At 45.2% G+C, this 15641-nt stretch overlaps 12 protein-coding genes across 12 annotated transcripts; 7 read left to right on the top strand and 5 right to left on the bottom strand.

Moving 5' to 3' along the window:
- Positions 1-432: 432 nt before the first annotated feature.
- On the top strand, positions 433-1557 carry NEMAJ01_1775 (ribosome biogenesis protein ENP2; the record flags this gene model as incomplete). The annotated part of the gene is made up of 1 exon (XM_047915613.1): positions 433-1557. One exon carries the CDS (start codon positions 433-435, stop codon positions 1555-1557), a length of 1125 nt encoding a protein of 374 aa, XP_047771570.1.
- A 283-nt stretch (positions 1558-1840) lies between these two features.
- Positions 1841-2071, top strand: NEMAJ01_1764 (uncharacterized protein; the record flags this gene model as incomplete). Its single annotated transcript, XM_047915602.1, has 1 exon — positions 1841-2071. The coding sequence occupies one exon, from the start codon at positions 1841-1843 to the stop codon at positions 2069-2071; it is 231 nt and encodes a 76-aa protein (XP_047771559.1).
- A 147-nt stretch (positions 2072-2218) lies between these two features.
- Positions 2219-3169, top strand: NEMAJ01_1774 (uncharacterized protein; the record flags this gene model as incomplete). The annotated part of the gene is made up of 1 exon (XM_047915612.1): positions 2219-3169. One exon carries the CDS (start codon positions 2219-2221, stop codon positions 3167-3169), a length of 951 nt encoding a protein of 316 aa, XP_047771569.1.
- Positions 3170-3630: 461 nt separating this feature from the next.
- On the bottom strand, positions 3631-4449 carry NEMAJ01_1773 (uncharacterized protein; the record flags this gene model as incomplete). Its single annotated transcript, XM_047915611.1, has 1 exon — positions 3631-4449. One exon carries the CDS (start codon positions 4447-4449, stop codon positions 3631-3633), a length of 819 nt encoding a protein of 272 aa, XP_047771568.1.
- A 194-nt stretch (positions 4450-4643) lies between these two features.
- NEMAJ01_1772 (uncharacterized protein) lies at positions 4644-5570 on the bottom strand (the record flags this gene model as incomplete). The annotated part of the gene is made up of 1 exon (XM_047915610.1): positions 4644-5570. The coding sequence occupies one exon, from the start codon at positions 5568-5570 to the stop codon at positions 4644-4646; it is 927 nt and encodes a 308-aa protein (XP_047771567.1).
- Positions 5571-5598: 28 nt separating this feature from the next.
- NEMAJ01_1771 (DNA-directed RNA polymerases I, II, and III subunit RPABC3) lies at positions 5599-5991 on the top strand (the record flags this gene model as incomplete). Its single annotated transcript, XM_047915609.1, has 1 exon — positions 5599-5991. One exon carries the CDS (start codon positions 5599-5601, stop codon positions 5989-5991), a length of 393 nt encoding a protein of 130 aa, XP_047771566.1.
- A 282-nt stretch (positions 5992-6273) lies between these two features.
- NEMAJ01_1770 (uncharacterized protein) lies at positions 6274-7047 on the bottom strand (the record flags this gene model as incomplete). Its single annotated transcript, XM_047915608.1, has 1 exon — positions 6274-7047. The coding sequence occupies one exon, from the start codon at positions 7045-7047 to the stop codon at positions 6274-6276; it is 774 nt and encodes a 257-aa protein (XP_047771565.1).
- A 559-nt stretch (positions 7048-7606) lies between these two features.
- On the bottom strand, positions 7607-8527 carry NEMAJ01_1769 (TatD DNase family protein; the record flags this gene model as incomplete). Its single annotated transcript, XM_047915607.1, has 1 exon — positions 7607-8527. One exon carries the CDS (start codon positions 8525-8527, stop codon positions 7607-7609), a length of 921 nt encoding a protein of 306 aa, XP_047771564.1.
- A 24-nt stretch (positions 8528-8551) lies between these two features.
- On the top strand, positions 8552-9634 carry NEMAJ01_1768 (ribonuclease H2 subunit A; the record flags this gene model as incomplete). The annotated part of the gene is made up of 1 exon (XM_047915606.1): positions 8552-9634. One exon carries the CDS (start codon positions 8552-8554, stop codon positions 9632-9634), a length of 1083 nt encoding a protein of 360 aa, XP_047771563.1.
- A 1014-nt stretch (positions 9635-10648) lies between these two features.
- Positions 10649-12598, top strand: NEMAJ01_1767 (uncharacterized protein; the record flags this gene model as incomplete). The annotated part of the gene is made up of 1 exon (XM_047915605.1): positions 10649-12598. One exon carries the CDS (start codon positions 10649-10651, stop codon positions 12596-12598), a length of 1950 nt encoding a protein of 649 aa, XP_047771562.1.
- Positions 12599-13130: 532 nt separating this feature from the next.
- On the top strand, positions 13131-13475 carry NEMAJ01_1766 (transcription elongation factor SPT4; the record flags this gene model as incomplete). Its single annotated transcript, XM_047915604.1, has 1 exon — positions 13131-13475. The coding sequence occupies one exon, from the start codon at positions 13131-13133 to the stop codon at positions 13473-13475; it is 345 nt and encodes a 114-aa protein (XP_047771561.1).
- A 270-nt stretch (positions 13476-13745) lies between these two features.
- NEMAJ01_1765 (uncharacterized protein) lies at positions 13746-14387 on the bottom strand (the record flags this gene model as incomplete). The annotated part of the gene is made up of 1 exon (XM_047915603.1): positions 13746-14387. The coding sequence occupies one exon, from the start codon at positions 14385-14387 to the stop codon at positions 13746-13748; it is 642 nt and encodes a 213-aa protein (XP_047771560.1).
- Between the last annotated feature and the right edge of the window lie 1254 nt (positions 14388-15641).

Here is a 15641-nt window from a genome sequence, read left to right as displayed (position 1 = left end):
GCGTCTTTCCTGTGCTTGATTTCCTGCTTTTACATTTATATGAAGTTTCTGCGCGCAGAAAAGACAGAGTCCGAATAATAAAAACATGTACAGTATTCTTTATTTTTATACAGAATATGCAGGCTGCCCCGATAAAAGCCGCAGGACAAGAAGAAAGCCCAACAAACCCATTTATATAGAGTGCAGCATGCCATGCGCGGTGCAGAAAATTATAGCACGCACTGGGTGGGGTTTGCCATAGTCTTCTGCGCTTTTCTTGGGAAGAGCTGCGTTTACCCTGCTGGAAAACACGCAAGCATCTTTGCCATATGTCTTCTATGCTCTTTTGCAAGGCATCTTTACACGGGGGTTCTCTTTTCTTGTGAAAAAAGAAGCGCTAGAGGGCAAGCGCCAGCGGAAGTAAATATATGGATGGTTTTTATAAAATTTTATATGGTGAATTCAACCGAAGTATCAGTCTTGCACGGGTTTGAGTTTCCCACGTACTGCAGCAGCATAGAGGTGAGCCACGATAACAAAACGCTGCTGGCCACAGGAGGGTACAAGCCCATGAATCTGCTCTTCGATCTGCAAGAGCACTCGCTGAAAACAGAAAGGCATTCAGACCACGAGCTGCTTAAAGGCATTTTTCTGGAAGAGGACTGGACAAAGATGGCTTTTCTATCAAACACTGCAAGAATAGAGTTTCACTCGCAGTTTGGAAAACACGAGATCATCAGCCTGCCCCAGCAGTGCCGAGACATAAAGGCAGACAGGATAAAAGCTGAAGTCTTGGCGCCTGGAAAGTTAAAGGACGTATACAGGTTTAGTTTGGAAACGGGAAAGTTTTCCTCCATCACGAGCACGGGCGTCACTAGCATTGAAGAGGTTGCCATAAACACATCCCACACGCTTTGCGCTGTAGCTGGAAGCGCCCGGTCTGTGGCTGCAGAAAGCAGCGGTTTGTGCGAGTTTATAGACAGCAGAGACAATTCGATAGTTGGAAAAATATCTGTTGACTCGCCTGCCACATCCTGTGCGTTTTCCGATGACGGGATTCTGTTCGCTGCAGGCAGCGAGTCCGGAGTGGTCTCGCTGTATGACATAAGAAGCGCCAAGCCCATGATAACAAAGGACCACAACTACGACTTCAGAATAAAAAAGGTGCAAATAAAGGGCAGGAGGGTTCTGTCTTTAGACCGAAAAGGAGTGAAGGTGTGGGAGTGCAGCACAGGGAAGGTCCTGGCAACAATTCAGCCGGCATTTGAGGCGAACACCTTTGCTACTTCAGAGGGAATAGTCTTTATAGGAGGAAGCACGGAGGAGATGAAAACATACTATACGCCTTCCTTGGGCGCCATACCCGCATGGTGCAGCAACCTAGAAGGCGCAACAGATGAAATGGACGAAATGCGAAAGACAACGTATTTCGAGCAATACCGGTTTGTGACAGAGGAGGAGCTGGCTGCGGCAAGACTGCAAAAGGAGGTTGGAAAGAAGGTGAAGCCGCACATGCATGGATACCTAGTGCCGCATGCGCTATACGATAAACACATAGAAAAACTGCAGGCAAGCTAAGCTAGAAGAGATCCGCAAGCACAAAAAACTTCAGCCAAAGCCAAGCATCCTCCTGATTGGCCTTCTTGTGTAGTCTAGAGCAGGGCACGCTTTTCACCTCATCGGGAGACAGACGAAGAAGCTCGGGCAAACATAAAAGAGCTGCATTCCCGAAGAAGCCGCTTCTTATAAAGCACGTTCTGGGCGAATACGCAACTTTTCGAGCGGAGACATACTGCCTGCATCTGCAGAAATATCAAACCACGCCGGAATGTTTTGCAAAAAGTATATCATGCATTTTATTATGAAAAATTTGTACTGTATGGTGGATATAAGAGACGGCCAAGGAGAGGGCTCAGGGAAGGAGTTAAACATAAGGGTGAACGAGCTGGCAAACTTAATGAAGCTTTTCAGAGGAAAGGTAGATGAGCTGGAGAAAACCGTGCGGTCTTTGGAGGCAACTGTGTCTGGGTATATGGGAACAGTAACACAAGCAAAGGATGCACTTGACAGCCAAAACTACTCTAGCAGATAGATTTGCTTGCGCTGTTTGAGGGCCGTAAAGTAATAAATGGTGAGAAATTACGCGCGAAAAGAAAGTTGCAGCCCGGAAAAGGGGAAACAGCCCCTCCTACTTCCAGAGAGCAGCGAGAATTTAATTCGGATATTTTAATTTTTTATTATGGATGCGCATGAAAATAGCCACACAATGAGTATCTATGATACAATAGAACACGATATGCGCCACTCAAAAGAGTATTTGGCAAACATCAAGTTCAACTTCATAGAGGTTCTTCACAAGTCAATATTTCTTAAGAGACTGCGGGGCCAGGAGGAAAGCGAGGGCACGGGATGCAAGGAGGCGCTTGTGGGGGCAAAGAAGCAGATAGAGGATCTTAGAAAGCAGTTCGAAAAAACATCGCACGACGTGGCGTTTTTGCGCGGCGAGGCGGAGAAGCACGAGAGCATGCTGCGCACAACAAAAGAAAAAGAGATGATTTTGAAGAAGCGAATTGACGAAATTACACAGACAGAGAAAACACTCAGCGCGTTTTCTGAGATAAAAAAAGACCACGAAGTGCGGGCGGAGTCCATTCGAAAGCTGCGGCTGAAAATTGAGGATGCGGAAAACAAGGTGAAGGCGTGCAGGCAGGCGACGGATGCGAAGGACGTGGTGCGGGAGTCGCTTGTCCTGCAGAAAACAGACCTGCAGGCCCGGCTCAAGGACCTGCAGCAAACAGCAAACCAGCAGCTGGTGTATCAGTATAACTGGCACAAGCAGTTTGTGAGCGTGTTCTATAAGCTGGTGGGGATTCGGGTCATTGATGTGCGGCAGAACGTGCACAAGCACCAGGAAACAACATACAGCAGCGCAGAAAACCGAGAGCAGAAAAAGAAGGAAGACATCAATGAAATTAGCATAAAGCTACTAGCAAAGAGGGATGAAAGAACGGTTGTAATAACTCTTATATTTGTGGACGACAAAATACACAGCTACACCGTGCATAAAACAGAGGGGGTGGCGCAGATTGAGCCGCTGCAATGCGATCTGCTCTTTGAGTATTGCAAGAAGATGAACAGCATAAAACACTTTATATTTGAAAGCTTCCACCAGCAGCTCTCTTCGCGGTAGAAGCAGCAAGCTCTTTTCTGAAGGGGAAGCTCGCATGGCGGACAGCAGCCAGAAAGCACATTGCAAGGAGGGGATGGCCCGTGGCGATAGGACAGACAAGCAGCAGGCTGGAGCCAGCCGGCTTTTTCTGGGCGTCTGATGCATGCTGCTGCAAGTTGCAGCTTGTATGCCCGCTTGAGGAAAGCCCCCATAAATATTTGAGCAGGCCAGGGCGAGGGCACAGGTAAAATAAGAATAAACACAAAGGCCTGCAGGCCAAATAGAAGAAACTTGCCGTAAAGCTTTTTAAGACTGGGCGCCTGCCCCGTTGCTGTAGAGCGCCGAATAGCGAAGGCTTGCTTCACACTGCGGATTGGCTCAGGTGTGCCTAGGCCTTCTGTGTGCGGAGTTTAGCCTTCTAGCGGGCGGGCAGTTTGTCAGAAATTGGCCTGAATGCCCTCAGGATGATGTATAGGATGTGTTTATTCATGTAAAACTGGCTGTTCTGCAGCCATGTCAGGGTCTGCTGAGTTGCTGAGCATAGGGGGAATTCTTTCCTGCCGGAACTTTAGCTTGCAAACGGGGATTTCAAAGTACCTGGATAAAAAGTAGTCAAGGCTCCACCAGACGCCAGACGATATGTATATTCCCAAAAGAACGTCAATGGTATAGTGCAGCCTTCCTACTATAATAAACACCAGCACAGTCAAAACAGCAACCCATGCGATCATTCCCGAAATCACATGCATTGCAAAAGAGTCGCTGAGCAAGTAGAAAGATGACCAGCAGTGCGCAAAGCTGCACAGAAGGAGTGTGTGCCCGCTGAATATCAAGTCCCCTCCCCTGTCTCTGGAGAGGCTTGCAAAGGTGTCGTCTATGGTGCGCAGGCCCACGTTCCAGGAGTCCGGAAGCGCTGTGGACATAAGAGTGAAGCATCTTAGGAGGTACGAAATTGTTAAGGCAGCCAGCAGCTTAAGAGCAATGAACACTGCCAGCCGGTTTATGACAATGCAGAGCGCGGTTATTGCAATAAAACAAATCATAACAATATCTACAGCGTCGTTGAAGCCAAAGCTGCCCTGATATCCGGTGTTGAAAAAGTCGCACCCAATATCTTGCAGGGAGTAGTTGTATGCTTTGATTGGCGACCAAAAAGAAGAAACATTTGCAGCAACATTCACAAGAAAAAGAGTCACAAGAAAACAAATAACCACTACTCCCAAAGAAATGCCTTTGTAAAGAGTTAGATTGTACCAGGCGAGCAGCCTATTTGAATAATCTCTAATTCCGTCTCTGTGCATACCCTAAACTAAATGAACAATTTAAATTATAATTTATATACACATAATGCATACTAAATGCCAGGAGCCTGCTACAATACCTCAAATTGTTTTCCTGTACAAATTCAAACAGAAAAGCCCTAAGCCCTACTTTCCTGCGCGCGCCAGCGAAAACCCTCTGCAGCCCCATAGGAGAAGCCTGGACACACAGCAGTTTAAGGCCTGCCTTCGGAGGACAGAACAATTAGAGTGCACACCTGCATACCAGCGTTGTGGGCCATAAATGGCTTCGTATTGCTGAAGACAGCCCCCGCTTTGAGCTTTCTTCCTACAATCTCCTGCCTCCTGTACTGTATAGCCACCTGTTCCTCTGGCCCCGCAGAGGAATCCTTCACCACTATAGAGCCCCGCGTTATGTAGTATATGCAGTCTGGCTCAAGAGTCTGGGCCCGCCCAGGCTTAATGTGGCACGCTCCCGCCCGCATGTTATTTGACGTGAACTCCCACGAGTCCGTTCCGATTTTATCTGTTTCCTTGAACAGCAGCGAATTCTCAGGCAACGCCTTTGGAGCACGCTGCGCTGCTGCTGCAACTTTTCGGGAGTTTCCTCGCTTGCTCCTTTCGGCAGAATTTGCGCGCGGGATTTTTGGCTGCTCTCTGCATGTGCCTGCCAGCGCCCTCTTTTGCGGCTGGCACTTTTTCTTCTTTAAACCCTGCTGCGACGCCTCCTCTGCCTCTTTCTGATCTTCTTCGGAGTCTGAGAACCCTGTCAGTATTGCTGTCTGCAAGTCATCTTGAAACTCCTCATCAAAACTTCTTCTTATTGTGCGGGGGCTGCTAAGTATCGACAGCTCGGTTTCATCCGCCCGGTCTGGCACACGCTCTTTTATGGGGGCCTCTGTTTTCTTCGCTGGAGACTGCCCAAAGTCCAGGAGGCTTATGTCTTCGTACTGCTTTCTTTCCATTTCCTCAAGCTCCTTGTTTGCCATGTTCCAATACGCGTCGATGTTCTCCATGGAGTCTTCGTCCATCGACACGTGGTCGTGCGAATTTCTCCTCATGCCGGCTAGTATTTCTTGTGAGAGTGCCTGCGCCTGCCCTGTTGGCTTAATTCTGGTGGTTTCTCGTTTTGTTCTTCCCATGTTTATATTTCTGATTTTTTTATTGGCCATGAAAATATTCTCTGAATCCTTCACGCTTACTGAAGTTGACCCAGACGGAAAAGTTTTCGATGAAGTTTCCAGGGGAGTGTTTATGCATGACAAGTGCTCTGTTCTGCTGGACTACCACAGCGGCCTGTTTATGGGCAAGAAAACGGACAGGGTTGAGATTTCACTGTTCTCAGATGAAAACAACTTCAGCGAAAAAGACATCCCGGAAAAATACACGTATCTAATGGGGAACGGGCTAGTTTATAAAAAAACTGTGCAAAACAGCAGGCAGGTGCTGGACATATCCTTCTCAGGCCTGCTGGCTAGGCTGGAGGCGCCTGTTGGAAGAATAAAGGACATCCAAGCAAACAGGCGGCTGTACTTGGGAATAGATAGAACAGCAAATGTTTAGACAATAAGATAATAAAGTGGACAAATAGCGTGCCTGCACAGGCTGGGCTGCTTGCGAGGCGAAAATGCGAGGCAGAGCGGGGAATTAAAACAAAAGTGTGCAGATTCTGTTTTTCAGCTTCAGCAATTTATTTACTTCTCCCTTTGCAAGCAAGTGCGCGTGGAAAGAAGGCCAGCCATAAAACGCAGAGCTAAATATAAATATCCGTGCACATTCCACAGCGTCAAAGCCACAGCACACAGTAGACACACTGCTAGGAGGCGCCCGAGCGTGTCTGTGCAGCTACACATAAAAGAAGCAACTGATGCAGTTCACCACGGCCAAGCCCACGGCAGCACATATCATGCCTGTGCCTGCATTTGAAAACATAGTGCCAAAAGCCCCAGCATTACGCACTATAACCGTGCTCCGGTCCGGCAGCGGGTGTTTTTCATTTTTTAAGAGAACCAATGTGTATTTTCCCGGGGGAAGGTTGCTTATTTTTCCGACCATGTATTTTCCGGAGAAGAAGGAAGACGGGTTTTTCCAGCTTTCGAGCTGCGACATAAAGTCGGCCTCAATCGGAACCTCCGCACTGTTTTCAGCAAGGATTTTGTATGTGTCGCTTGGATAGGTAGATGTCAGGATGCCGCAGGGATAGACCCACTGCCCACTTTCCATATAGGGTGCACACTCGCTAGGCATTTTGTCTGGGGCTCCCTGCTCTTCCTCTATGTGCACGTCTGGGATTTCATGCGTTGCATATTTCATATGGGTCTGCGCCGCACCGCTTACAATCCCGTATAGATATGTGGCGTGCACTGTGGGCTTGCGTATGGTAAATGGATATCTGCACTCTTTTGCGCTGCAGTTTTCATGGTTTATGACAAGCTGTGTGACTGGATCTGTAAAAACAGCTATCAAAAAAATTCCGATCAGCGCGGCCAGAGAGACCCATGTGTAGAAAATAAATCTTTGCATGTGACTCAGCCTGAACGTGTATCTTTTCAGCTTTTGCTGAGTGATGCTCTTGTATCCATTCATGACGAGTTCTCGCACGCTAAGGAAGCCTTCCATTAAAAATAAAACACCACACAATAGGCATATTTAATACAGGTATGCGCGCACATGGCAGGCGCGTGCGCGGACTCTGAAAAACTGGACATGCTTTTGGCCATGCATAGGCCCTGCATGCACACTATAGAAATCCCATGGCGCAGGCCTGCGGAGTGCTCGAAAGCCAAGTGGCTTTAGGCTGTGCGTGCAGTGGGGCACACCGCTAGACAGCTGAAAAGCATGCGCACATTTTCTTGCTAAGCACCAATAGAATAGAAAAGTGCTGGAAGTGCCATGGGTACCCAGCACGCAAGCCTGCAAAAATCCGCATTCCTGCCAAAAGCAGCTCGTGTCTTTCCAGACATTCTTTTCCAAGGCCAGCAAAGTGTTTTCCAAACCAAAAATTGCGAAGTGTTCAGCCCGGGCTTTCAGATGAAGCTGCATTGAAGCAATTTTATTTAAGGCCTTTAACCTTGCATGTGAAAAATGGGCACTGTCCAGGCCCAAACCGCAGATAAGCGGTGGTTTGCACAGGCTTGCATGGGATAGATTTAAGAGGCATTTTTAATATGGCTCCTTGCTAGTCTATTCTAAAAAGAGCTTTGAAGTTTCTGTCTGTTGCCTCTATAAGCTGCTCTTTTGGTATTCCCTTGATGTGGGAAACCACGTCGATGACTTCAAGCAGATTCGCTGGCTCGTTTCGCCCCTTCACCCCCTCGTGCTCGGACCATTTCTTGCTTGGCGTGCGATACTTTCCTACGCAGCTATAGTATGCGGAGGTCTTTCTTATGCTGCACCAAGGCGCGTCTGTTTCTATAAGAAGCCGGTGCAAGGGGATCTCTTCTATTACACGAGTGTCCTCGTTTTCTCTAATAGAGGCGCCGTTTACGCCTATATAGTATCCACAGCGCACAAGCCTTCGCATTTCCTCTATGCTTCCTGTGTACGAGTGCACAACTCCCTCTACGCTGTGCTGACCTACAATGTCAAAAAAGTCTTCCTCGCAGTCTCTATAGTGGAATACATACGGGAGCTTGTAAATGGCGGTTTCTTTCAGTATTTTCGAGAATATCTCCCGCTGCTTTTCCCGGGGCGAATAGTCCCTGTGGTAATCTAGCCCAACCTCTCCTATTCCGATCACGCTGTTTATTGAGAAAAGCGACTTCTCTGCTACCAGGCCCAGAATGCTCTCTCCAACCAGGCTGCGCAGGCTTTGTATGCTCTGGTTTGCCAGAATGTCGACAAGCGAGCGGACGTCTGCATCCTGGGCGCCTTTTGTGCTCCCAGGGTGTATTCCGACAGTGCAGTACTCCCCATACTCGTTGGCCAAGGCAACAGACTCTGCCGAGCTCTTCACGGATATCCCCAGGAAAACCATCCGAACTCCTGCGCGTTTCCCCCTTTCTATCACCGCGGGTATGTCACAAGCGTGCTTTTTTTTCTGGCCGTACTCCCCCTGGTACTGCGGGTCTGTTATGTTTACTGCTATATCGTATGGCATTTAAGTTGAAAATATTTACAATTCATGTGTAATAGCCAGCAGAAACAAAATAACAAGCTGAGAAGCATCTTGGCGCTTGGAAACTTAGAAGGCGTTAAAATGCGCCGAGATAAATACAACAACATCACGGTTATAAAGAACCCGTCAGTTCTAAAGGACTCATACATTGTTGGCATTGATGAGGCAGGGCGCGGACCTGTTGCAGGCCCGATGGTATATGGCATGGTCTACTGGGGGGAAGACCCAAGCAGCAAGCTGTACAACGACTCAAAAAAGGTAGGAAAGCAGAAAAGAGAGCAGCAGTACGCCGATCTGTATGCAAACAGCGATGTTGGGTTTATTATATGCTGCCTCTCGCCGCTCTTTATAAGCATGAACATGCTGTGCAACAAGAAGGACAAAGAGGCCAAGTCCCTGGCATCTGGCAGCTCAAAAAAAAAGAAGCTCAAAGAAAACCCCAAAAAAGCAATTGTCTCGAAGGGAATTATGGCGTACTTGAAGACCATTAAGGGGAAAGTAACAGAAGATGTGATTGAGTACATGAACAATGCCATTCAGGTGGCAGAGCCTGAATTTGTGTGCGCGCACCGGCTAAACCTAAATGAGATATCGATCGAGTGCATCATTAGCATGCTAACAAGATGCATCTCAATGGGGGTGCCGGTGAAAAACATATACATAGACACGGTTGGAAACAAGGGGGCACTCCGCGAAAAAGTAGCAGAGAAGACAAAGCACTGCCCCACAATAAAAAGCATCGTGGTGGAGGACAAAGCCGATTCAAAGTACCAGTGCGTTGGAGCAGCCAGCATCCTTGCAAAGGTAACGAGAGACATGTTTCTGGAAACTCCTGAAATATGGGAGTGTCTGTACAACAACACAGCGTATCCGAAGCATGCTGTGTCTGGATACCCTTCGGACGTGCACACCAAGGCCTGGATGAAGCAGGCCTTCGTCCCTCACATCGGATTTCCTCCTATATTCAGAATTGGGTGGAAGCCGGTGCTTGACTTTCTTACAAAAAAAAGGCCAGAGGATCTGACACCCCCGCCTCACGAAAAAGGAGAGATGCTCTGCTACATAAAAAAAGCTTCTAAGAAAGCATGAAGGCGTCTTCCTTTGGGCTGGTGCGCGCACCTACAAAGCTGGTATACTCCCTGCCAAAAAATATGCGCCCAGCGGTCGGCGACAGGCAGCTTATGTGCAATAGGAAGCTTCAAAGGTCCAGGAATGTGCATTGTGCATGTATTATGTTCGTTACTGCATGTCTCTGGTTTTGACTTCATGTACATATTCTTCTGTTCTTCGGTGTATAGGCGCCGTTGCTTTTCCAGCACTTTTTACATACTTCAAACGAATATCTCGAATTGTGCGCCAAGAGAGCGGGCGTGTATGCAACGGTGCGGTGTTTCTGGCCTTTGTGCATGCGAAAGAGAAGCAGTGGGCGGCATGTGCGCATTTGTTGGCTCAAACACGCCTCTGCGCTTTCTGCAAAGCAGTCTTTCTGAGATGAAACCCGCAGATTTTACAGAAAACAGTGATAGAGAAGCGGGTGTGTAAAATTAATTAAAATGCAATTATTAAATGTTTTTTCTGTACAGTATTTGTGGTAAATTGTTGAAATTCCCACAAAAATTAGACCATAGCTTGGAAATAATCAATAGGATGTAAACCATGAATTCGAGTTAGCGTGCATTAAAGACATAAATGCGCGAGACGATTTTAAAAAGAAGAAATAAAATACAGAAGTAATGACAAGGAATTCTAAACACCGGACAGCATGACATTCAATAGTCGGCATTTGTAATTCTCCAAAGGCTAATAAATCCTTATTGGGGCTTGTCTTAGGCAATAGTCAACAATTATACCAGATTTACGACAATATTTATTAGTATATTTAAGCGTTAAGCCAATTTAATTTATTCTAGTATTGATCATTCAGATGCATAATGAAAAGTATAAAGGAAAATGTTGCACCAACTACTTATGAATTTACAACCAGATAAGAAAATAGAGCCTACAGCGAAGGAAGCAGAAAGATATTTGAAATATGTTGATTTTTTTTCCACCGGTAAGAACAATGAAAATACGCTTTTGGATATGATGCATTTTCTCAATTGCATGCACGCAGATGCTGGCCCCAATACAGAAAAGGAGCGTAGAATCTGCAAAAAGGCATGTAAAAACAACAAAAGCAACAAATATGTGCTAGAACAAGTGACAGCCGACTCCTTAGAAAGGGCTAACGAAAAAGTACGCAATCACTTGAAAACCCACTTGATTAAAGACCGGCCTGTGCTAACCATAAAAGGCAGCACACCAGAAGACAAACAAAATAAAAGCGAAAAAAAGCTGCGGGATCTGGCCAACGCAATGGCCATAGCGCTTAGGATGCATGCATGCAGCCGCGAAGAGATGCAGCCTTATATTTTGGATGTGCGCAAGTCCCTAAACTCCGTAGAACGCGATGTGCGCCTAGATTTTGTCCGAAATAACCTCGCGGACATATGGAGGTACGCCCTTGTGGAAAATGGATGCAAGGAGGTAGTGCGTATTGACAGCTCCAAAAGTTTGTCGCTTGCTGTGCACAACGTAATGCAGCAACATTATATGCGCATGTACAGAATTCTTATGGATGCATGGGAAGTTACAGACCTAGAAATGTTCATTGCTGTTCTTCAGGCTGCCATGACAGGAGTTGTTCCCATAATGGTCATTTCTTGCTCTTCGAATGCTTCGGAGGAAACAGATTCGCTGCGATCGCGCGTCGCCAAGTGCTTTGACATGATGAAATGCACTTTTTGCAACATATATATGCTGCTTATTGGCAAGAGCCCGTCTTACTCCATAAACAGAAATGAGGTATACTATGGAGATATTTCAAGATGCTACGACAGCTACAACCCATATGAAGTTATATATGGCTGCGAATTCAACAATTTGGGCAGCCTAATCGAGGTTTGCAGACAGCAAAACATATATCCATTCTACATGAAAGAAAAAGAAGAAGTGAAGGTGGAAACAAAAGCAGAAATAGAACCAGAAGCAGGAGAAGAAAAAGAAGAAAACATTATAGACAGGCTTTTATACTATCTTGACATGCTAAAGGTTTTTGATGATCACAACCTCTTGGAATACCGTCACATCTGTAACGGAAATTATGTCAAAAGGAAGTATAAAAAGAGTCGTAAGTTTAGACCTTATGGGTTGTTTTTTAGGAAAACGTATCTTAATCTTTTCACCTTACGAATGAGCAATATGTTTTCGTGGATAAAAGGACTTGAGTGTGCAACGACTCATTCTTCCGGCAATCAGCCAAAGGGTGCAGAACCATGGGAATGCATTGACTCTAGGATACTAAAAGCCAATGAAAAACACATAAAGTGCAAGCCGGCGATGTATATGCATCAAAAAGTTATGAACGCTGCTCAAGCTATAACTTCCTTTGGAGCCGACCTATATCGTAGAGGAGCGTCTAGGTTCCAAAGTTGCTTTGCCATTGAAGAGCCGGAAACCATGGACAGTAAGGATTTGATCTACCACAAACAAATGAATGACGTGTTCAAATCATACCCAATTCACATCAAGCCACCCCTCTTCAAAATCGAAGACACGATATGTGAGCTAGAAGAGAACACGCTGAATTCCGAAACTTCGCTTAAGTTGTATCTAAAGATGGCAAAAATACTAAGACATCACTTCTGCTTGATTGATATATTGAAAAATGGATCCAATCAAGATCTGTCCAAGGTGGTCCGCATTGCTACCTGTATGAAAAAGGTGTTTAAGCGAGTTCTGAAAAACAATTTATATCTATACGTAATTTCCGACGCCAAGAAAGACCCTGTGCTAGCCCAGGAAAAATACAACCAGAATGAAACAAGGTTGTTGTCGAGAAGCGACTTATATTCCTTTATTCGGGATTTGATTTTTCTGTTTAGATTCCTTATACTTGCATGCATCCTTATATCCGTATTCTTCCTGGTTTTCTTTGTTTTTTATACCCGTGGTAATTTATTGAAATTCCCACAAAAATTAGACCATAGCTTGAAAACAATCAATAGGATGTAAAACATGAATTCGGGTTAGTGTGCATTAAAGACATAAATGCGCGAGACGATTTTAAAAAGAAGAAATAAAATACAGAAGTAATTTCAAGAAATTCTAAATACCGGACAGTATGACATTCAATAGTCGGCATTTGTAATTCTCCAAAGGCTAATAAATCCTTATTGGAGCTTGTCTTAGGCAATAGTCAACAATTATACCGGATTTACCACAATACCAATTTGCGCAGTTTTTTGTCATTTATACATGAGGCTTGTGGGAAGTGCAATAAGCATGCCCAGGTAAAAGCAGGCGCTGCTCTCGAGACTTTGGCAACAAAAGCCTATGAATAAAGTAAACATGGTTTTCTAGTTTAAGAAAAACATGCTGGCAACGATTGGTTGCGCATGGCAGTGCAATGCAAAATGAATGGGTGGCTGCACCAAACTTATGCTCGCGGATTTGCCGCTGCCTTTTGCAATCATCTGCAGTTTCTGCACTTTGGCTATCTCATGCACGGTTTCTGCATATAAATATATTTTCGCATTTTTTTCGCATGAGTTTACCCCCTTCTATTACGAAAAGGCTTAGAGCATGTCTTGGGTGCTCGCTTGTTATGGCGCAGAGCCAGTTTAAAGCTGAAGGGTGTCCAAACTGCCCTTCGCTTAATATGAAAGACAGCACGGATAACGTTTTAGACTGCACAACCGATCGGTATTCGGGCGTTATTGGGCTATGCGATGCAAAGACCTCGTGGGTTGCAAAGTGGCAGCACATGGACGGATTTGCGGTTGGGCTGTATGCTATGACCTTGGAGGGCGAGCTTCCGGAAAGCAAGATACTGGCTTTAGAACGAGCAGGGAGAACCTACTATCCCAGAAACAAGTCATTTGTCATATAAATAAAGCACCAAAGGCGAGTCAGCGCAATTGTAGAGCATGCGTTTCTGAATTTGCTGTCCAGCAAAATAACACCAGCGGAAACGCACAAAGCATTGCCGAACCAGCATATATTGACTGCACGGACTTCCAGGTGTACGCCGCATATTTCATAACAAATGCGCAATGTATATGCGCTTTGCTATATTTCTAGCCAGCATATCCCTAGAAAGAAAAATGTGCCGAGGAAAAAGCAGAAAGAATAAAATTGCACATAGAATCTCGTCAATTATTTATTCGTGGGAGAACCGCGGATATAAAGTTCTATATATCGCACTTTGATCAGAATTCTCATCGTGTTTGCTGTCTGTCTGGCTTTGCATTTGTTCTAGCGGTTTTCTATTATCTGTGCCGGTCTCTATGGCTGGGTATTTCGGATCATTCACTGCCTGCTCATATGAAGGAAGTTCTTGATTTTCTTGTGCCTCTACCTCTGCGCGGACACTAGAGCTTTCGTTGTATAGCGGAGGAGCAGATGGTATTGGCATCTGGGGCTCTGAATTTTGGCGTGGCTGTTTCTTTGTGAAAGGAAACTCATTTGGCATGCTTTCGCGCTGGGGCTTTATAGGTTTATGTGGCTCAGCATCTTCAATGTTTCTTCTGTTCTGATCGTAGTTTGAGTGTGCACGCGGTATTAGGCCACTTCTGTAGTCCATATTTTCCCTTTTATACTTGTTGTAGTCGCTTGTGGTATAGCTTTTATGCTCAAAATCGTTCTTTGAATGGCTGTATGTTCCTTCGTCTTTGGCTCGACAATTCGTACAAAGCTGGTATATATCTAATCTGACGAATCTTTTTACGATGATAAAAATGATAAGAATCAAAAGAGAAATGGCAAACCGAATTTTGTATGCTGTTCTGTTTCTGTCAGCCATGTTAATAAAATTTTGCCCCTTTTTATAACTAAATCAAAAAATCAGCAGCTGCATCAGAATGAAAAGGCTTGGAAAATATTTTTAAGGGTCTTTTGTGCTTCTATGTTAGCTGTATTCGCCACATGGCCTCTTTCCTAGAGCAACTCGTCAGCGGATGCATACATCCCAAAGATCTAGATAGCTGAGCCTTAACGCATTCCAAGAATCTTCTCTTCAGGCATCAGACCGAAAAGGGGTTTAAGGAACCAAGCATTCCTTAGAAAGCTCTAGGCGGATGCAATTTTGGCTGGAAGAGGCATCATGGAAAGCTTTCCGCTTTTCTGCCAAACACACGCGCTTTAATTTCTAGAGACTTCTATGCGTTTGTTCTAGAAGAAGCTTGATCTTTGCCAAAACTGGCATCTACCAATCCAATTCGCACAATTTTCTCATAAATCCCCATGCATGCTCTGCGCAGGCTTGCTAGAGCAATGCTGGCCTATTAAAGACATGCGAGGCTTTTCCTCATACATAATGGTTTGGCACAGCCTCGCCTTAAAATAAAATGTGGACGGCCATATTATTTTTGTAGAGTTTTTGACTGTGTTTTTGACTGTGTAAAGTGCTATACAATTTAAACAAAAGCATGCGAAGAGTTGTAATACTGGAAGTGCCAGTGAAACTGCAGCCTTTATTATTTCTCGGCCTGCCTATATAGACACTATTTAGTATATTCCTTAACATCTAAGCTATGCAGTCCCTCTAATTAGGCCCGTGTAAGCGATAACAATCACGAGCAATTATGCTTTCACTACACAACGTATAGTAGTGTCTTGTTGTGCTTGTTGTGCGAGTGCTTTCTTGGTTTATGGTTTGGCCTTTGTTTAGTTATTGCTTCTTGCATCCAGAAAAAAATATAATGTCTACATTGTGTAGAGTATAATTATGCACAGAGAGTGCGTGTTTATTGTGAAGATTTTATTTTATTTCTTTTTTGCACCACGCCCTAAAATGTATATTATCTAATTGTTTGCATTGTGTCTGATGTATACAGAGGCTTGAAACACGAAAAATGGGAAAACCCTGTATCAAAACAAAACAGACGCACTTTGGGAAGACTTTTAAAAAACAACTTTGCAGGTGCACACACAAATTCAGACTTGGATGAAAGAAGCCATCAGCTGCGCTGTCTGCGGCTTGGGAGCGCAAGCAACAGGGCAATGTGTGGTAGAACATCGGTCTAGGCCTTCATTGGTGTCTAGTGGAGGATAAACA

Source organism: Nematocida major (genome assembly GCF_021653875.1).
Source record: "Nematocida major strain JUm2507 chromosome Unknown 2335, whole genome shotgun sequence".
Classification (NCBI taxonomy): Eukaryota; Fungi; Microsporidia; genus Nematocida; species Nematocida major.
This window is presented reverse-complemented; position numbering and strand designations above follow the sequence as displayed.